We start from the raw sequence: 22,162 nt of genomic DNA, 5'->3' as shown, positions 1-22,162 counted from the left end.
ATGTATTTAGTAAAGAGTATTTAATGCAGAGTAAGAAGCATTAAACAGACACAGGACACCGCCCCCAGTGTTAATGCCACTGTGAGATAGCAGACTGTGGTGGTTAAGAACACGGGTGTGGGAGTTGTATACATTTGTCATTTAAATTCTGGCTTTGTTATGCACCATTTTGGGACTCTGGGCAATTTGATTTTTATTTTATTTAACTCACCTAAGCCTACTCTTGAGGCTTCCCAGGTTGCTCAGTGGGTAAAGAATCCGCTTGTAATGCAGGAGATGCAGGTTTGATCCCAGGGTTGGGATCCCCTGGAGGAGGGCGTGGTAACCCATTCCAGTATTCTTGCCTGGGAAATCCCATGGAGTCTGGCAGGCTATAGTCCATGGGGTCACAAAGAGTCGGACACAGAAGTGACTGAGCACGCAGGCCTACCATCATCTGTATAGAAAAGCTATTCATGCCATCCAAATAAAGTTATTGTATAGATAACTTTAAATGTTGTACTGCACAAGCTTCGTTTTAGGCACTGAAAAAGGATAGGGATGCTTTATAGCTTCAAACATAACCTCTTAAAGAACTCTTGCCCTAACACGAAAGGCAATCTCCTTTTCTGTTTCCTCGTGGTGCTGGAAGACAGCTCCTCCAGTGTACATCAATGGAACTTTCTGGGATGATGGAAATGTTCTTTGTGCTGCCAGTGTGGTAGCTAGCCACTAACCGCATGTGGGTCTTAAGCACTTGACCTGTGGCTAGTGTGACTGAGGAACCGAATGTTTGCTATATTTAATTTAAATTTAAAGTTTAAATTTAGAAAGCCACATGTGGCTAGTGGCTACTGTTTTGGACAGCATGGTTACAGATTATAACAAACCACACTGGTGTGAAATTTATAACTGCTGAAGTTTCTTTCTCTTAAAATACTGTTTCATGTCACAGACAAATTCTACAGTTTAAAAAGGTGATTGTGATCCCTTAAAAAAACAGCAAGGTATTCTTTCCTGGTGAATGTCATCAGTCACAGTACTTAGAATTTTTCTATGCAAAGAAGCCTCCACACTGTGGAAGAAAAAATATTCAGTAGAAATACCATGGGATCTTTCGAAACTCACTGAAATAATGATGTGTTTATGATCAGGTATTTGATTATATTAATCAGGGTCCTGTAATAAAGCAATACCACAGCCTTTGTTTATATGGTTCAGTTCAGTTCAGTCGCTCAGTCGTGTCCGACTATGCGCGACCCCCATGAATCGCAGCACGCCAGGCCTCCCTGTCCATCACCAACTCCCAGAGTTCACTCAAACTCACGTCCATCGAGTTAGTGATGCCATCCAGCCATCTCATCCTCTGTCATCCCCTTTTCCTCCTGCCCCCAATCCCTCCTATCATCAGAGTCTTTTCCAATGAGTCAACCAAAGTGCTGGAGTTTCAGCTTTAGCATCATTCCTTCCAAAGAAATCCCAGGACTGATCTCCTTCAGAATGGACTGGTTGGATCTCCTTGCAGTCCAAGGGACTCTCAAGGGTCTTCTCCAACACCACAGTTGAAAAGCATCAATTCTTCGGTGCTGAGCTTTCTTCCTAGTCCAACTCTCACATCCATACATGACCACAGGAAAAACCATAGCCTTGACTAGACGGACCTTTGTTGGCAAAGTAATGTCTCTGCTTTTGAATATGCTATGTAGGTTGGTCATAACTTTCCTTCCAAGGAGTAAGCGTTTTTTAATTTCATAGCTGCAATCATCATCTGCAGTGGTTTTCGAGCCCCCCAAAATAAAGTCTGACACTGTTTCCACTGTTTCCCCATCTATTTCCTGTGAAGTGATGGGACCAGATATCATGATCTTCGTTTTCTGAATGTTGAGCTTTAAGCCATCTTTTTCACTCTCCTCTTTCACTTTCATCAAGAGGCTTTTTAGTTCCTCTTCACTTTCTGCCATAAGGATGGTGTCAAATTGTAAATCCATCTATGGAGGCAAGCTTTTTGATTGTATCCCTATTTATTTATTTATGTTTGGTTTTATTTTGGAGCATAGAGATATTTTTCATTAAAATGTACTATTTATGTTAATATGCAGTGGGATTTATAACATTTTTGAATGAATACAAATTTTAAAAGTTTCTCAGTTTTAACTTGTAATGCAGTAGTGTTGATAGATATAACCCACATGAGTAAAGGCTTTTGGGGAAAGTAAATAATTTAAGGATCCTGAAAACCAAAGAAGTTTGAGAGCTGCTGACCAAAAGCATTCTTAGGTGGATTTTTCTGTTAATTGCTGCAGAAATTGCTAATTTCTTGAATGACTCAGAGTAGATTTTTTTGTCTACTTGCTCTGTCAAATGTGAAAAGATTCCTCTTATAACTTTAAGCTTTTCTTGTTTTTCTGAAACTTTGCTCTTGATATTTCATTGTAGTTTTACTGTATAAATCTTATATCTTAATGAATTGTAATTTTTAACCTTATGTAATACTTTTTTGAACTCAGTGATTGCTTTCTGTACTTGAATTCTATTCTATTTGATACTACTACTACTTCTGTTTTATATCATTTATATTTTCCCTAATTTTTCTCTGTCTTGTTTTCTACTCTTCTTGTCATTTCATTTTGATGGTTTTCTTATAGACAGAATAGAGCTAAGTTTTGTTACTCTAATCAGATCTACAAATGTCTTTTTCTTTGATTAAAAACTACTTATGTTTGTGTTTATTGTTATTTCAGTATATTTGGTTTATTCTCATTATTTTACTTTATGTATAAAAATCATTATATTTTGTAGTTTGTCTTTTCCCCTTTGCCTATCATTTTTGGCTTAATCACTTATATTTCACTCCTCTGCTTCCACTGCTCTTCTTCCTTAATTAAGAAATTCTGTGAAGTGAAATGTTAGTTGCTCAATCGTGTCTGACTCTTTGCGACTCTGTGGACTGTAGCCCGACAGGCTCCTCTGTCCATGGGATTCTCCAGGCAAGAATACTGGAGTGAGGAGCCATTCCCTTCTCCAGGGAATCTTCCCAACCCAGGGATCAAACCCGGGTCTCCTACATTGCAGGCGGATTCGTTACCATTTGAATGACCAGAGTAGCCCTAAGAAATTCTGTATTCTTCATTAAATTAATGATTACCATTGTATTGAAATTTCTTTCCTTCTCTTACACCTGTTGAGCAGTATAGAAATTAAATAATGCCTATTCCTCTCATTCCTAGACATTTTACTTTTTTCACATCTCCCAGTCCGAAGTTGAGATCTTAGTAAATTTTTTCCAAGTCCTCATTATGGCAAGTATCTCCCCTATTCTTCAGTTCCTGAAATTATCATTTTAGGCTACTGTCTTACCATGTAGGCTCTTTTGTTTCAAGAATCCTTTATCAAAAATTATAAATTAATAACCTATAAATGTTTTTTCACTGTATTTTAAATCTCAACACTACAAATGAGAAAACTGCTGCTGCTGCTAAGTCGCGTCAGTCATGTCCGACTCTGTGCGACCCCATAGACGGCAGCCCACCAGGCTCCCCCATCCCTGGGATTCTCCAGGCAAGAACACTGGAGTCACTCAGTCGTGTCTGACTCTTAGCGACCCCATGGACTGCAGCCTACCAGGCTCCTTCATCCATGGGATTTTCCAGACAAGAGTGCTGGAGTGGGGTGCCATTGCCTTCTCCACAAATGAGAAAACTAATGCTAGGCTATTCTGTCTTCGTTGTAGATAGCCTGTTCTTTCTTTCTGGAAATGGAAAAATTCTTTTCTTTCTGGTCTTAAGGTTCAAATATCTAGAGATCTCATGGGCTCTTTTTTTAAAAATATATCTTTTCCCCATTATTCTTGTCTAGGACATTCTGGTCTTCAGTCTCTAACAAGTCTCACCTTTCACTTATTAATTTCTCAGGAATTTTGCTCTGTGTTGCAAGCTGTTTCTTCCATCTGATCTTCTAGACAACTAATTTAGCTTGAAGCAGTGACCGTTTGTTTTTCTGTTGAGTTTGAATATTGAAAGGGTGGTGGCTCAGAGGTTAAAGCATCTGCCTCCAATGGGGGGGGCCCAGGTTCAATCCCTGGGTCAGGAAGATCCCCTGGAGAAGGAAATGGTAACCCACTCCAGTATTCTTGCTTGGAGACTCCCGTGGACAGAGAAGCCTGGTAGGCTACAGTTCACAGGGTTGCAAAGAGTTGGACACGACTGAGCGACTTCACCTTCACCTTACTTTCTTAGGCCAAAAAAAAAAAAAAAAAGAATGGCTTTAGTCTTTTAATATGTGTTTGTCTATTCATGAAGCGAATCCCCTTAGTACCTAGGCTAGTCAGACTCCCTGGCTTTCTCTAGCAGTTACAAACTTGCCGTCTTTGAAAGATAACGGTCTCTTTTATTTTACTGAGCTGGTATGGTAGTACTGTAACCTTCCTGGTGAGTGGTCACAGGGGCATCTTTTGCTCTTGAGCCTCTCCTGGTGCTTATGTGTGGGGAACAGGAATATGGCTCCAACCAGAGAGCCAGAAATGAGTCATTTCCCTAGTGTAGGCCACCACCCGTGCTAGGCCACCCCTGCCAGGAGGATCTGGTGACTACCTGCTGTTCTTCATGTAGCAAGTACAAAGGCAGGGCCTCCCCCTTTGCAAGTCAAGTAGAGCCAATGATAGATGCTGCTGCTGCTAAGTCACTTCAGTCGTGTCCGACTCTGTGCGACCCCATAGACCGCAGCCCACCAGGCTCCCCCGTCCCTGGGATTCTCCAGGCAAGAACACTGGACTGGGTTGCCATTTCCTTCTCCAATGCATGAAAGTGAAAAGTGAAAGTGAAGTCGTTCAGTCGTGTCCGACTCTTAGCGACCCCATGGACTGCAGCCTACCAGGCTCCTCCGTCCATGGGATTTTCCAAGCAAGAGTACTGGAGTGGGGTGCCATTGCCTTCTAATGACCTATGGTATTGTTTGCTGTTCAGTATTTCCTTAAAACTCCCCAAAAGCTAAAACCCCAGGATCACATGGCACTTACTGTCTTCTCAGGAGAAATCCCAGCCCCACCCTGCTAGTTAGATGTTATATTGGAAGTTCTATGTCAGGACCAAATCACAGAGAAGGGCTTTTGTTTTCCAGCTGTATATGTGTCACATTTCCAGGTAAAAGCTGTGGTTAACGAGGTTTGGTTGACTCAATATATATATATGTAGCTGCCTGTGTGATTCAGGAGGAGGTGATTTAGGCAGAAATATCAGAAAGAAAGCAATTGCATGCATATTATTGCATCTATATTATTATATAAAGTGTCTGTCATTAAATTGTGCCTAGTATTTTATTTTATTCACTGCTGCTTTAATCCAGTCTTGTGATCTCATTGTATTTGATTCAAGGAATGTATAAGGTCCATTCAGACATTGGTTTCCATTGACTGTTTCTGACTTCGTTGATAATGGGTAAATGTTTTGTGAGCCTGTATTACTTTTCCCTGAAATTATTCAGGCTTACTTAATTATATAATAGGTTTTTCTTAGATACTATAAAATTGGTACTTTATTGATTTGACTTGCATATTATCCATCTTGTGTGTGAACCATTTGTGTCTGTGGGTCCCTGGTATTTTCATCTTTTTAACTTTTTTCCTTCAGAAGTGACAGTATCTGTCTGGTTAAATAATCTTACTAGTTTATAATCTTACACAATTTCTGTCATCCTTAAAGTAAGTTAATTGGTTTTGCTCTTGGGAGAGTGCACTTTAAGTTCATAGGCAGTGAGTTTTAGGACTACATCTCTAATGGCCCTCCTCCTTATGAAATGTGACATCAAAGATAGCAATTTTGTTTGCATCATTGGCCAGCACCTAATTATCTTTCCTGCCTCTTCATTCTTCAAGTGCCCTTTGATGTCAGCAGTAGCCTTGTGCTTTGAAAGACCAGAGAATGGTGAAAGGGGTTCTTATTTGCTGAGTCCACATTCTGCTGAAATATTAAGTAACAGTATTATGTTAGAAACAAAATGCAATACAACTGTGGTAATTAAAGTAATTACTCATCTATTTGCAGAAGCAGGGTCTTTAATGTTTCTCTGTTAGAGAATCTCTCCCTAAGGTAATCTAGCTAGATGTAGACTCATCTTTGGGAAAAATCAGAAACAAAGCAAGACTGGACTTGCCTGTTGGGAGTTAGGAGATTGTACTTCGGCTGGGAGGAGGCATTTGTGGAAATGTGACAGTATTCACTTAAATGGTAAAGGGGTTTGTTCTTTTAGGAGATAGCAAAGTTACCAAAAGTTGAGACTGAATATTCTGTGTCTTGGGGCCTAGCAGATGCAGCAGGTGTGAGGTAGATGGCCAAGTCCAGTGTCACTTCACTTTCTATCAGCTCTTTGATTCTCCACATATTACTTACTGTATGATTTTTAGTTTTTTCATGGGTAAAAATGACACACACTTTTTTTTAGCACTTCAAAATAAATTGAGATAGTTTATAGAAAGAGTCATTATAAAGTGCCTACTTTAAAGACTTAATTTTCTTCTCTTGCTTGTTAATACATGAGTTGGCCCGTCAGAGATACCATTTTTCACTCATTGAATGAACACGAACCATTTGCTTCTACTCAGTGTTGGAAGGAATGGACTACTGTTGGAATGGACTGCTGTATATTGGTTACCATTTACTCAGAGAGCAATTCTGTAATATTTTTCAAACTGGCTAGTTGAGCCAGCAATTGCAGTGCTAGGAATCTACCTTATAGAAAACCTGTCAAGCTATGCAGTAAGACTCATGCAGCATTCTGTGCCTTTGTGGGCAGTTGTGAACAACAGAAATATCCATCCCAAAGAAGGTGAGCAGTGTGGAAAGGGGATGTTCCAGTGCCCTCAGTGGTGACTCTGTATATAAAGAAAAGACTCAAGGTTTTTTTTTTTTTAATTTTGGTGTTAAAAACTCAAGTTTGTTTTATTTAAAAATGATTTCAAAGTCCTGGTTATTTTAGGAATTTGTAAAAAAAAATGTTTAACTGTGTAGAACATATAATGTGAAATTTATCATCGTGACCATTTTTAAATGTACAGATCCATGGCATTAAATTGTTTCACAGTGTTGTGCAGCTATCATCACCATTCATCCACAAAACTGAGACTCTGAACCCATTAAACTAATTCCCCACCTATTCCTCAACCCCTGACAAGCCCGGTTCTACTTTCTGTATCTATGAATGTGGTTATATTCGTAGACACAGACATTTTATATAAGTGGAATCATTCAGTATTTTTTCCTTTTGTAACTGGATTATTTTACTCAGAATAACTTCCTTAAGGTTCATCCATGTTGTAGCACGTGTCAGAATGTCTTTCTGTTTAAAGGCTGAATAATATTCCATTGTATGCATTTTGTTTATTCATTCATCAGTCAATGGACATGTAGGTTGTGTCCACCTCTTAGCTATTGTAAATAATGCTGTTGGATACATGGTTGTCCAAATATCTCTTCAGATTCCTGCTTTCAGTTCTTTAGGGTATATTCCTTGAACTTTTAAATTTAGCTTATAAATATCACTCATCTATTAATAAGTCTGGCAGATTTTAGTAGTCACTCTAAGAGGCCTTTAAATAGTATTTGGTTCCATTTTCATATGTTGTTATTGGAACACCTCCTTACCTTTTAAACTGCTATAATATATAGAATATACCTAATATCTCCCTTAAGTACTTAAATTATACACCTTAAAAACCTTTTTAAGTACTCAAATAGCTCTCATAAACCAAATTAAAATTTGAATGTCTAAATACTCAAACAAATTTATAAAAATCTGAAGTTCATTTAAATGATCCAGTTTTGTATCTAAGCATAGTCACATTTTAACATGAAAAATCACAACTCTAAATAAGTTACCTAATTATTAATTTTAAATTGTGCTTACAGGGCAATCTAATAGAGTGAACCAGATGCCATTAAACATTGTTTAGTTGCTAAGTCTTGTCTAACTCTTTTGCAGCCCCATGGACTGTAACCTGCCAGGTTCTTCTGTCCATGGAATTTTCCAGACAAGAACATTTTGGTATTGGTTTCCATTTCCTGACCCAGGGATCGAACCCATGTCTCCTGCTTGGCAGGCGGATTCTTTACCACTGAGCCACCAGGAAATATTGAAAGTGAAAGTGTTAGTCTCTCTCTCAGTCGTATGTAACTCTTTGCGACCCCATGGACTATAACCTGCCAGGTTTCTCTGTCCATGGAATTCTCCAGGCCAGAATACTGGAGTGGATTGCCATTTCCTTCTCCAGGGAATCTTCCCAAGCCAGGGATCGAACCCAAGTCTCCTGCATTGCAGATGGATTCTTTACCACTGAGCCACCAGGGAAGCCCCAGGAAACATTACAGGTGCATAAATTTTGCACCGGTTCTTAATTTAATGGCTTTGATTCTCTTCAACATTTCTGTACTTAATTCTAAAATTTCCTGAGGTTGGCAGTTGTCCATCGTAGAAGATAATTGCTGTCTCATTTATCTGAGTTAAATATTTAGACCCACCATGAAGTCTGGACTTGAAGACATTCAGGTAAATTTTATTGAGACTAAAGAAACTGTATAATTTGAGGTGTTGCCTTCCCTGCCTGCTCCAGTTATATCTGTGATCAGAGATTTCAGCTGGCAGACTGACTAGATAGATTCTCAATTAGAACCATAATGGGATGCAGTGAACCTTATTGTCATTGCTATGTCAACAACTCCATTACTCAAAGGAGGCGGTCATGTCACCAGGATCGTTTGACTTAGGTTTCACACAGTCCAGAGATCTGCATTGTACTCAATCCTGTCTGCAGTTCCCACACAGGGTAATTGCTGGATTGCATGTTGGGTTTCTTTGGTTCCTGAGAATGGAAATGCTGCCTTCTTGCTTAAGTTCAAAGACTGTGGAACTTGATGGGAAATCTTACATATTTTCACATACTGTCTGGGATCAGGGAATTCTGTATACCAAAGTGGGGAATGAATGGAGTTTTGAATATCTTTAGGGCATTATTTGACTGCACAACTCCAAGGGATGTCATTTACATTAGAGTAGTTGTGGGTAGCTTTCCTGAATTATGCAGTGTCCATCTGTGCAGCTGTGGACCATAACTGCATTCTACTGACAGTTAAATAAATAATACAGTTAACTAAATAATACCACTTGGACAGCTGATGTATGGCTATCACTATGACTCATTTCCCTTCTCTTCTGGGGCTTTTTGGGGACACCTCATCTGTTGACCTTACTGCTTTTCTCACTTATTATCTGTCCATCTGTTCCTTTTCTCACTTCCCATCTCATCCAGTGTAGATTCCACAGTCTATAAATGTGTCCTAACGCATTTGCTGTTCTGAATCTTTTTCTTCTCTGACAGACAAAACTCTAGTCCTGGATGCACCCTTATCTCTCAGAGAGTTTCTCTGCTGCCTAGAGCTATTGGAAAAAGTCACAACACAGACAGACGGAGCCCACTCTAAGTTCCGTCTTGTTCATCCACCACAGAGACGTGCTGGATGTCCCCTGGGAATCCTCTGTGGATTCTTAAGACAGCTCCCTGTCCTGAGAGGTATCTTCGGTGTCCATCTCAGTTAGTCCATGACCTGACACTCCAGCCAACTTCTGCCAGCGACCTAGCGTCCACCTCCTGCTTCACAAGGAAAGGAAAAGGTATCCGAGAGGTCATGACTCCTTCTCCTCTGCTGTATAAAATGCCGACCTCTCTGTGCAGTCTGCTCTTCCTCCTTTGGGTTACAAGAACAGGGCTTTTGTTCTTCTATCTAAGGATAGCTCCTCTACACAAATTCTGGTTTCACTCTCAGCCTGATTCCTTAGGGGTCTCGTACTAGAAATTATTGTCTTTTAGAAAGCCTTGTCTCTTCCACAAAACAAAAAACAAAAGAATAAATAAGCAAAAAACGAAAACAATTTTTTTTCTCTCAATCCTAAAGCCCCTGCAGATCTATGCTAGTCTTTACCTCCCAGAAGCCTATCCAAAGGTTGTCTGGTTGTCCACATGATGATAGTGTCACCTTTGTTACCTAGCACTGTTTAGCATCTCTAATTATACTAAGAGGACCTGAGAAATACAGCAGAATTCTCAAATATATTGAATTGTATTCGTTTGAAATAAAATGGTAACATAGGCTATAATAATGATAGAAAGCAGAAACTATTAGCAAGGATGTGGAGGAATGAGAATCTCTTTCACTACTGGTAGGAATGTAAAATCATGAAGTTATTTTGATAAACAGTTCGACACTTTATTTAACAGTGAAACATATATTCGCCATCAGATCAGATCAGATCAGTTGCTCAGTCGTGTCCGACTCTTTGCGACCCCATGAATCGCAGCACACCAGGCCTCCCTGTCCATCACCAACTCCAGGAGTTTACTCAGACTCACGTCCATCGAGTCAGTGATGCCATCCAGCCATCTCATCCTCTGTCGTCCCCTTCTCCTCCTGCCCCCAATCCCTCCCAGCATCAGAGTCTTTTCCAATGAGTCAACTCTTCGCATGGGGTGGCCAAAGTACTGGAGTTTCAGCTTTAGCATCATTCCCTCCAAAGAAATCCCAGGGCTGATCTCCTTCAGAATGGACTGGTTGGATCTCCTTGCAGTCCAAGGGACTCTCAAGAGTTTTCTCCAACACCACAGTTCAAAAGCATCAATTCTTTGGCGCTCAGCCTTCTTCACATCCATACATGACCACAGGAAAAACCATAGCCTTGACTAGACGGACCTTTGTTGGCAAAGTAATGTCTCTGCTTTTGAATATGCTATCTAGGTTGGTCATAACTTTCCTTCCAAGGAGTAAGTGTCTTTTAATTTCATGGCTGCAGTCACCATCTGTAGTGATTTTGGAGCCCAGAAAAATAAAGTCTGACACTGTTTCCACTGTTTCCCCATCTATTTCCCATGAAGTGATGGGACCGAATGCCATGATCTTTGTTTTCTGAATGTTGAGCTTTAAGCCCACTTTTTCACTCTCCTCTTTCACTTTCATCAAGAGGCTTTTGAGTTCCTCTTCACTTTCTGCCATAAGGGTGGTGTCATCTGCATATCTGAGGTTATTGATATTTCTCCCCGCAATCTTGATTCCAGCTTGTGTTTCTTCCAGTCCAGCGTTTCTCATGATGTACTCTGCATATAAGTTAAATAAACAGGGTGACAATATACAGCCTTGACATACTCCTTTTCCTATTAGGAACCAGTCCGTTGTTCCATGTCCAGTTCTAACTGTTGCTTCCTGACCTGCATACAAATTTCTCAAGAGGCAGATCAGGTGGTCTGGTATGCCCATCTCTTTCAGAATTTTCCACAGTTTATTGTGATCCACACAGTCAAAGGCTTTGGCATAGTCAATACAGCCCAGCAAAAGACTAATACTTGGTTATCAGATGTGATACATCCGTACAGCTGGAGAAGAAAATGGCTACACCCTCCAGTATTATTGCCCCTTGAATTCCATGGACAGAAGCGCCTGGCAAGCTACAGTTCATGGGGTCGCAAAGAGTTGGACACAACTGAGCAACTGATATAATATCCATATAGTGGAATATTATTCAGTAGTAAAAAGAATTGAAGTGCTGACTCATGCCACATAGCAAGCATGGATAGTCCTCAAGAACATTATGCTAACTAAAAGAAGTTGGTCAGATAAAAAAAAAAATTCACATACTATTTGACTTCGTTTCTGTGAATTTTCCAGAAAAGGCAACTTTATAGTGAGTGACAGAAAGATCAGTAGTTGACAGAGCCTGAGGATGAGCACAGGAAATCTTCTTGGAATAATGCAAGTGTTCTAAAATTGGGTTATGGTGATGGTTGCACAATTTAATAAAATTTATGGAAAATTATTGAATCTTTCATGTAAGATGGGTGAATACATGCTGTGTAAGTTAAACTTAAAGGAATTTAATTTTTGATGAGTTCGCTAATTGTACCAATTCTTTAATATGAATAAAAGTGGAATTATATTAGAAAATCAAAATAGCAATGTTTATGTTTCACAGGATAACTTTTTTTATTTTTTTAAATTTTTTTATTTTTATTTCTTTTAAAATATAAATTTATTTTAATTGGAGGTTAATTTCTTTACAATTCTCTTCATCACGTGGTAATGAGGAAAATATCTATTTACAGCTCACTGAGTCCAGCATACCAGTTGTTAAGCAGCTTGCTCCATTTTGTCCTTTGTTAATGCACTGCACCTCTGACCTTCTCTATGAATGGTTAGCATAGTATACAGTAACATTTTACCCAGAGTGAAACTGTGATGAAATGTATAGCCAGTCATAACATTTAATTAAGGCCTCTCAGTACTCTTTGACCATAGTTAAAATGCTAGTAAAGTCTGGGACAGAATGTTTTTAATCTGATCAGGAAATTTAAATCTCTTTTCAATATCTAATATTTGTTCACATTGTACTTATTAGTATTTCTGGAATAAGTAGGTTACATTGTAAGTTTGAAAGCAAAATGTAACCAGATAAGAAAGTAGATTCAGTGCAGTCTTAAAGAAGGGAAATACAAGCAAAAGAAATAAGGAATGGTTAACTCTGTTCCTGGAAAGGGGGGTCTGGGATTGATTATTTAGGGTTTCACCTGGAAAGGTTCTTTGCAGAGGATGTTCTTGTCTAGATAGTCCTCTTCTCCAAAAAGAGCTAAAAGGACATAATTTTAAGAAGGTGTTGTAGTTAGAAGAAAAGAATTTTTGACAAATTGATTTACTTAAGAATGAAATTAGGACTCTATTCAGGCTTCTCTGTGGGAATCCTAAAAGTGTACAGAATGTGAACATAGGTATATATGAGTGAATCTATCAAAAAGTAAGCATGTTAGATTTTTGGTGAAGAATGGACTTTCCCCTACTTGTTCAGGACTGGATATAGTTTATCATAAGTCTGATATTTATTTAAAAGGGGAAAATAATGTGTTGTCTGAAGGATAATAGAGTATGTTTAAAAAATTTACAACCTAGCAATGTGTGATGTGGGGAGGGAGCATGTACAAGGTTGACATATCTACAAGTATAATACAAAGATTGTCTTCTTCAAAAACGTGATTTGTAGCCAGCACATCTGTTGTTCTTATGTAAGGGATTAAAATGAGCTATTTTTGTTGAAGTTCAGCTGCAGAGTAACAGAATGTTAAACCAACTTGCTACAAAGGTTACCTATTTTGGAGTTTGTTTCCTTTGTATTGAACTTTTAAAATGTTTTTTTTTCTCTGACAAAGCCTTATTCTTCATTAAAAAACAGAATTTTTTTGCGACTTTAAGTTGTATTTTTGTCATGTTACAGGATTCAGATGACATCTAAGTTGTTCTAGTTTAGCATTTCGAATGTTAAATTAGGCCCAAGTTTGATTTTTTTTCCCCCCAGGAGCAGTTTTTCATAAAAATGTTACCAAAATTATTGACTATTTTTCCGCTGAATGTAACGTTGTTTTGTTTTTACAAAAATCTGAAATAAACTTGTCTGGCTTTCCCCTTCACATAGAATTAGGTTATTTGCATAAAGGCTTATCAGGAAATCCTGAATATCACCTTACATTCCCAAGAGTTAATAAACTGTATGCGTACAACCTTTGTTTAAAGGAGGGGAAAACTTTTTTGCGTATTTTGTTGTAATTCTGTAAATGTTAGTCATTTAACTGGTCAGTCTTTAGGAGACTGATGCTTCTGTGATTTCTTGTGTCTTTCAAAGTACAAGCAATAAATTAAAAGCTTATTAATGAACTGTGGTGTTGGAGAAGACTCTTGAGAGTCCCTTGGACTACAAGGAGGTCCAACCAGTCCATCCTAAAGGAGATCAGTCCTGGGTGTTCATTGGAAGGACTGATGCTAAAGCTGAAACTCCAATACTTTGGCCACCTCATGCGAAGAGTTGACTCATTGGAAAAGACTCTGATGCTGGGAGGGATTGGGGGCAGGAGGAGAAGGGGACGACAGAGGATGAGATGGCTGGATGGCATCACTGACTCGATGGACGTGAGTTTGAGTGAACTCCAGGAGTTGGTGATGGCATGCTGCAATTTATGGGGTCGCAAAGAGTCAGACATGATTGAGCGACTGAACTGAACTGAACTGAATGGTTCAGCTCTGCTTAAAATAATACATATTTATGTATGTGTATGTATATATGTACTAATCATCTTATAAGGTCATTATAGCATGGAAAGATAGAAATGCCCAGCTTTCAAGTTGCTTATAGTCTAGATCAGTCCTTCTTAAACTTTAAGGTGACTGTGAATCTCCTAGGTGACTCAGTGGTAAAGAATTTACTTGCCAATACGGGAGACATGGGTTCAATCCCTGGGCCATGAAGATTCCCTGAAGGAGGAAATGGCAACCCACTCCGGTATTCTTGCCTGGAGAATCCCCACGGACAAAGGAGCCTGATGGGCTATCAGTCCATAGGGTAGCAAAGAGTCAGACACAGCTGAGCGATTAAAACAATATCAACAGTGGATCTCCTAAATATCTTGGGAAATGCATATTCTAGTTCAGTGAGTCTGGGATGACAGCTGAGTTTATCTCTAACCAGTTCTCGAGTGATGCATGTGTTGCTGGGCCCATGAACCACTTTGAGATGCAAGGGCCATCATAGACTATTCTTAATATGCATAGAAGAGCCTGCCTATAGATCATATGTGACATACATTTGCTGAAGTTTTTATTATCATGTAACAGAGCTGGACAATGGTACAAGCATCTTCTAGAAATCAGAGATCATATAATATTAACTTGGAAAGAACCCATGATCATGGGCCTCATTAGTACCATCTTTCTAGGTGAGCTACACAGAGAACTGAACAGGCTGACAAGGAAACGAAAACCAAACTGTTAGTACTAAATGATTATAATCAATCTAGACCGCCTAAATATACATATATATGCGGTATGGCAGGGTGTGTCGTCATTGGTTCTGTTTTGATTTTCTGAACTTTTCTCGGGACTTCAGAATATTGACAGGTACAGAGGAGTCATTAAAGCAGGTGCCCTCAGGGCACAGGTGGGGAAGCCCAGTGAGTGGAGAGGGCTGGGTGGCTGGGCTGTGGTGTCATAGAAGGGACTCTTCACCACCGCCATGCAACGTGACAGACCTAGCATGGCCAGGACATCCAGCTTTTTAAGAAAAGCCAGAAGTACAAATTTCATGTGAAATTTCCCAATTTACAATGTTGGCTACTCATTTTAAAACATTAGACGGGCCAAGAAAACACATCTGTGTCCCAGACACAGCCCTTGAGCCACCTATTTACAATGTCTAGGGTAGAATACATTGAAGTTTTGTAAGGCACTTCTCATTATCGGCAAATGCTGAGTTTTCATGATGGAATTCTCTGGCCCTTTGTCATTCAGCATTTTGATGGGAAGAAAGTCTCTTGTTTTATGAATTTGGAGGTGCTGGTTTTGAGATTGGTGCATGGCTATAAAATCTGTCTCTCTGCCTTCTTTCACATTCCAGATTACAGGACAGGTCCGTGTTTCACTCAGGTCAACAACCAGATGTGCCAGGGGCAGCTCACAGGCATCGTGTGTACAAAGACTCTGTGCTGCGCCACCACTGGGCGGGCCTGGGGTCACCCCTGCGAGATGTGCCCAGCCCAGCCTCAGCCCTGCCGACGGGGCTTCATCCCCAACATACGCACTGGAGCTTGCCAAGGTGAGTGAGCCTTCAGCCCGTGTGCACCGAGTCATCCACCCAGTTGTCTGGGCTCCTTTCACTGCACTATGGGGATCTGCCACAGTGGATGGGAGCCTTTAACCCAAAGCTGTTTCCCAGAGGGGCCCTATCATCTCTGATGATGAGGGGCTTGGCTACAGATGGCTTATCTTCTGGCCACTTAGCAAATTATTGTTAACTGACAGAGAGGGAGAAGAGGGATATGAAAAATTGGGGGAAATTTAAAAAATATTTAAGACAATCAGAAGAGAAGCCATTCCATGTCTTTATCCAGATGGCGTTACACATTCCCTACTACAGTCCCTCAAACTATGCATATGTAAATATCTGGGGGACACATTTTTTCTGTCTTTCCCATCTCATTAAAGATATGAGAACCTGAACTCAGGTGACAGGGAACAAGTGAGCCATCTGAGATTATCAACAGTGTCTTCAGAGACAAAGCAGTAACCCCAACCGTGACTGCAGTTACTTCTGAGTTTATTAATCAGTCGGTTACAATCTTGTCTCCAGGCAATCTTCCCAACCACATCCTTACGTATATGTATCAGGGCTAGATCCAGGCCCTGAGGATGCTACAACTATCAACTTTAACCCAAATAGTAGAAATTGTCATATACTTACTGAATAATTAATTAATTTTCAGCCAACGTGATTCTTAGTCTTCTTAACAGCTTCTCTGATATATGGATTAAGTGCATTTTTAAAGCTTAGAACAGGGTGCTGTGATGAGCTTTCAAGCAGTAGTAGGGTGAAAGGAAAGTGGAAAGTACTTTTGTATTATTCAGAGAAATGATGTTATTCATTATTACACATGGGAGTTAGTTAAACTTTGTTACAATTAAATCATATACAAAGTCAGATGTGAAATCTTTCAAGTTGATGTTAGTAACCAGTGTCAGCAGCCAAAGATGGATATGCTTTATACAGTCAACAAAAACAAGACCGGGACCTGACTGTGGCTCAGATCATGAACTCCTTATTGCCAAATTCAGACTGAAATTGAAGAAAGTGGAGAAAACCACTAGACCATTCAGGTATGACCTAAATCAAAGTGAGAAATAGATTTAAGGGACTAGATCTGACAGACAGAGTGCCTGATGAACTATGGATGAAGGCTCGTGACATTGTACAGGAGACAGGAATCAATACCATCCCCAAGAAAAAGAAATGCAAAAAGCAAAATGGCTGTCTGAGGAGGCCTTACAAATAGCTGTGAAAAGAAGGGAAGCAAAAAGCAAAGGAGAAAAGGAAAGATATACCCATTTGAATGCAGAGTTCCAAAGAATAGCAAGGAGACATAAGAAAACCTTCCTCAGTGATCAATGCAAAGAAATAGAAGAAAACAATAGAATGGGAAAGACTAGAGATCTCTTCAAGAAAATCAGAGATACCAAGGGAACATTTCCTGCAAAGATGGGTACAATAAAGGACAGAAATGGTATGGAGCTAACAGGAGCACAAGATATTAAGAAGAAGTGGCAAGAATACACAGAAGAACTATACAAAAAAGATCTTCATGACCCAGATATCCACAATGGTGTGATCACTCACCTAGAGCCAGACATCCTGGAATGTGAAGTCAAGTGGGCCTTAGGACGCATCATTATGAACAAAGCTAGTGGAGGTGATGGAATTCCAGTTGAGCTATTTCAAATCCTGAAAGATGATGCTGTGAAAGTGCTGCACTCAATATGCCAGCAAATTTGGAAAACTCAGCAGTGGCCACAGGACTGGAAAAGGTCAGTTTTCATTCCAATCCCAAAGAAAGGCAATGCCAAAGAATGCTCAAACTGCCGCACAACTGCACTCATCTCACACGCTAGTAAAGTAATGCTCAAAATTCTCCAAGCCAGGCTTCAGCAGTACGTGAAGCATGAACTTGCAGATGTTCAAGCTGGTTTTAGAAAAGGCAGAGGACCCAGAGATCAAATTGCCAACATCCGCTGGATCATCGAAAAAGCAAGAGTTCCAGAAAAACATCTATTTCTACTTTATTGACTATGCCATAGCTTTTGATGAGTGGATCACAATAAACTGTGAAAAATTCTAAAAGAGATGGTAATACCAGACCACCTGATCTGCCTCTTGAGAAATCTGTATGCAGGTCAGGAAGCAACAGTTAGAACGGGACATGGAACAACAGACTGGTTCCAAATAGGAAAAGGAGTACATCAAGGCTGTATATTATCACCCTGCTTATTTAACTTCTATGCAGAGTACATCATCAGAAACGCTGGCCTGGAGGAAGCACAAGCTGGGATCAAGATTGCCAGGAGAAATATCAATAACCTCAATATGCAGATGACACCACCCTTATGGCAGAAAGTGAAGAAGAACTAAAGAGCCTCTTTATGAAAGAGGAGAGTGAAAAAGTTGGCTTAAAGCTCAATATTCAGAAAACTAAGATCATGGCATCCAGTCCCATCACTTCGTGGCAAATAGATGGGGAAACAGTGGAAACAGTGGCTGACTATATTTTTCTGGGCTCCAAAATCACTGAAGATGGTGATTGCAGCCATGAAATTAAAAGACGTTTCCTCCTTGGAAGGAAAGTTATGACCAACCTAGATAGCATATTAAAAAGCAGAAACATTACTTTGCCAGCAAAGATCTGTATAGTCGAGGCTATGGTTTTTCCAGTGGTCATGTATGGATGTGAGAGTTGGACTGTGAAGAAAGCCGAGCGCTGAAGAATTGATGCTTTTTAACTGTGGTGTTGGAGAAGACTCTTGAGAGTCCCTTGGACTAAAAGGAGATCCAACCAGTCCATCCTGAAGGAGAGAGTGTTCATTGGTAAGACTGATGTTGAAGCTGAAACTCCAATACATTGGCCACCTGATGCTAAGAGCTGACTCATTTGAAAATATCCAGATGCTGGGAAAGATTGAGGGCAGGAGGAGAAGGTGATAACAGAGGACGAGATGGTTGGATGGCATCACCGACTCAATGGACATGGGTTTGGGTGGACTCTGGGAGTTGGTGATGGACAGGGAAGCCTGGCGTGCTGTGGTTCATGGGATCACAAAGAGTTGGACATGACTGAGCGACTAAACTGAACCAGTGTCAGAGGTTGTTTATCCAGCCCATGTAAATGGTATATTGCGGAAAGCCAGGCCACTGTCTGTCCAAACCCCAGATGAGAATTGGTAGATTCAGGACCTGTACATAACCTCAATCCATCAAATTATAAAATCTGAGTGCTCTGCATAATTTGGTAAGTATATTTCTGACAGTGGCCTCCAAAGATTTTTCTTAAGTTTTGTAGTTTTATAAAACGTAGTTTTAAAAATGGTCTGCATCTGAACTCTTTTCGAATCAGAACTATAGGGATACCCAAGGGATGACCCTGTTGTTGTTGTTTACTCTTTAAGTCCTCTCTGACTTTCTTGCAACCCCATGGACTGTAGCCCGCCAAGCTTCTCTGTCCATGAGATTTCGCAGTGGTTTTGCCATTTCCTCCTCCAGGGAATCTTCCCAATCCAGGAATTAAACCTGCATCTCTTGGGTCTCCTGTATTGACAGGCGGATTCTTTACCATTCTGCCACCTAGGAAGCCCCAAGGGTGACCATATAACCCAACAAATTATCAGCTTTATATTTAATTGCATGTAAAAGCCTTGCCAGCTGTGGCCTTAGAATGGTTTTGTGAATATTTTGTCTCTTGGATTAGTACCAACCACAACAAATATGAAAATCAAGTTAAATATAATTTTTAATCTGTTGTTTACTGTGGATAATAAAATTCTAAATCATTGATATGACTAATGGTATGATTATATAGAGTTCCTGATAAAGCAACATTTTTTTCTCCAGAATATATACTATGCTATTAATATATCAGTTCAGTTCAGTTCAGTCTGTCAGTCGTATCCGACTCTTTGCAACCCCATGAATCGCAGCACGCCAGGCCTCCCTGTCCATCACCAACTCCTGGAGTTCACTCAGACTCACGTCCATCGAGTCAGTGATGCCATCCAGCCATCTCATCCTCTGTCGTCCCTTTTCCCTCCTGCCCCCAATTCCTCCCAGCCTCAGAGTCTTTTCCAATGAGTCAACTCTTCGCATGAGGTGGCCAAAGTACTGGAGTTTCAGCTTTAGCATCATTCCTTCCAAAGAAATCCCAGGGCTGATCTCCTTCAGAATGGACCGGTTAGATCTCCTTGCAGTCCAAGAGACTCTCTGGAGTCTTCTCCGACACCACAGTTCAAAAGCATCAGTTCTTCAGTGCTCAGCTTTCTTCACAGTCCAACTCTCACATCCATATATGACTACTGGAAAAACCATAGCCTTGACTAGACAGACCTTTGTTGGCAAAGTAATGTCTCTGCTTTTGAATATGCTATCGAGGTTGGTCATAACTTTCCTTCCAAGGAGTAAGCATCTTTTAATTTCATGGCTGCAGTCACCATCTGTAGTGATTTTGGAGCCCAGAAAAATAAAGTCTGATACTGTTTCCACTGTTTCCCCATCTATTTCCCATGAAGTGATTAATATATAGCATATAGTATTTATTTACTGTACTACATAGAATTCCTAGATTAGATAAAGATTACTGTATAATTTATATAATTTAACATTACTATTAAAGATAAAATACTGTATAGATCTACTAGATTAACTGACTGGATTTGCTAGAGTAAAAACTTTTGTTTATCCTCTGGCACTTTTCACCTTCTAATGCACTTGCCTGTCTATTGTCTTTATTGCTTTTGAAAGTGAAAGTGAAGGTGTTAGTTGCTCAGCTGTGTCCAACTCTTTGCGACCCCATGTCCTGTAGCCCACAAGGCTCCTCTGTCCAGGGAATTCTCCAGGCAAGAATACTGGAGTGGTCCCTTCTCCAGGGCATCTTCCTGACCCAGGGATCAAACCTGTGTCCTACATTGGCAGGCGGATTCTTTACCTTCTGAACCATCAGGTTAAGCCCCTCTTGCTTTTACTCTCTCCCAACTAGAATGTAAGCTCTGTTTCGGCAAAAATCTGTTATATTCATTAATGTTTCTGAGGCATTTAGAATAGTATCTAACACGCAGTAGATACTCAGTAAATATCTTTTGAATTAATAAATGGAATTGATATTAAAATATTCTTGAAAACCACTGTTTCATAGAAATAGTCCCGGTTGAAAAAAGCCCTTAATTTCTACCCAAAAAAAAAAAAAAAAATCACAAATTACCAACTCTCCTCATCTTTTGTATTTGTAGTTAGACTTTTTTACGGTGATATTTTGTCAAAGAGGCCTAGTTTTTCTGAACACAATTATGGAAAATGTGTCATCTGATCTGAAACTTCCTGAATGTCCTTCAGGATTGAGTAATGTCTGAAAGCTTATTTGTTTGATTTTGTTTATGCAGCAAAGATAAGTTTTGGGCTCCATTTGACTAAAAATATAATGGATTAATACAGCTACAGGAGCAAAATGAAATTTGCCACATGGTTAAAATGTCTGGAAAAACAAGTTCTGCTTTATTTCAAAATCATGGCATCGTCAGAAGGCTCTCAATTAAACACTAATCTTCAGTTCAGGCTATTTTAAGACTACATCTTACTGTGATTTCATTTTCCCCTTTAAATTCCTAGACTGTTTCCCAAATACTCTGCCAAATTAATTTGGAAGGTAATAGAATGGGAAACAATAAGACAATAAAACATGATACATGTCATACTTTTTTATAATAGTGATCTTTTTAAAGGGGTAGTTGAAAATTTTTGTAGAGTTGAAAACATTTAGCTGTGTAGATGATAGCAGTAAATAGCTTAATGTTGGTTTTAAAATACGGTTTATATTAGCCAAGAGAGGACATTGCTGAAGTTCTAAATATAATACTATCCTGTAACTGGTGCAATTAGTGAATTACTTTAACTGCAGCCTAGGAGGGAATGAAAGGGATCTTATAATCAAAAAGTAACTGTGAAAAATGAGATCCAATATGAAATTTAAATGATACTTAAAAAAACATTAAGCTGTGAGGAAACTAGTAATTTTTTTGTTTTGTTTTTTACTTTTCACTGTTGCTGTCATGACTTTCTGGACTTAAATAAGCGGTGTCAGAAGAAACCCCTTCCTAGGGTGTTATGAGGTCAGTCATAATGATTCTTGACTCCTTCCATGTTGAGAGCGTTTCAGTTCTAGTCCATAAGCCTAAATCTAATCTACATTTAGGCTTGTATATTCTTCATTTTATTAAACACAAAGGAACCAAAGATGCCTCACATAGGCCTTAAAATTTAAGCTAGCATAAAATGAGTGAATTAAAGGCATAAAAAAGTGGCATTAAACTGTTTTTCAAAAATATTTGTAAACTTCACATAAATATGTCATGAATTGTCACTTGCATATGTTGTATTATTATTATTTTTTTACAGTTAAGTTCTTTTTAAATCTTCACTGACTTACAAGTTCACTCTAATTAGAAGGAAATTTTATTTAAAATTAATACTTGACTTTGGGTCTTTGAGATTTTCAGATAGTGTAAACTTAAAATTTTAAAGAAAGTGCAGA

At 39.4% G+C, this 22,162-nt stretch overlaps 1 protein-coding gene across 1 annotated transcript in view; it reads left to right on the top strand.

The window, feature by feature from the left end:
• FBN2 (fibrillin 2) overlaps window positions 1–22,162 on the top strand; it is a 222,221-nt gene that overhangs the window by 43,811 nt on the left and 156,248 nt on the right. Inside the window, exon 6 of the mRNA XM_027547035.1 lies at window positions 15,442–15,639. Within this exon, the coding sequence (XP_027402836.1) occupies window positions 15,442–15,639 (198 nt within the window). The remainder of the gene's footprint in view (window positions 1–15,441; window positions 15,640–22,162) is intronic.

The sequence above is a fragment of the Bos indicus x Bos taurus genome, chromosome 7, assembly GCF_003369695.1.
Source record: "Bos indicus x Bos taurus breed Angus x Brahman F1 hybrid chromosome 7, Bos_hybrid_MaternalHap_v2.0, whole genome shotgun sequence".
Lineage (NCBI taxonomy): Eukaryota > Metazoa > Chordata > Mammalia > Artiodactyla > Bovidae > Bos > Bos indicus x Bos taurus.
This window is presented reverse-complemented; position numbering and strand designations above follow the sequence as displayed.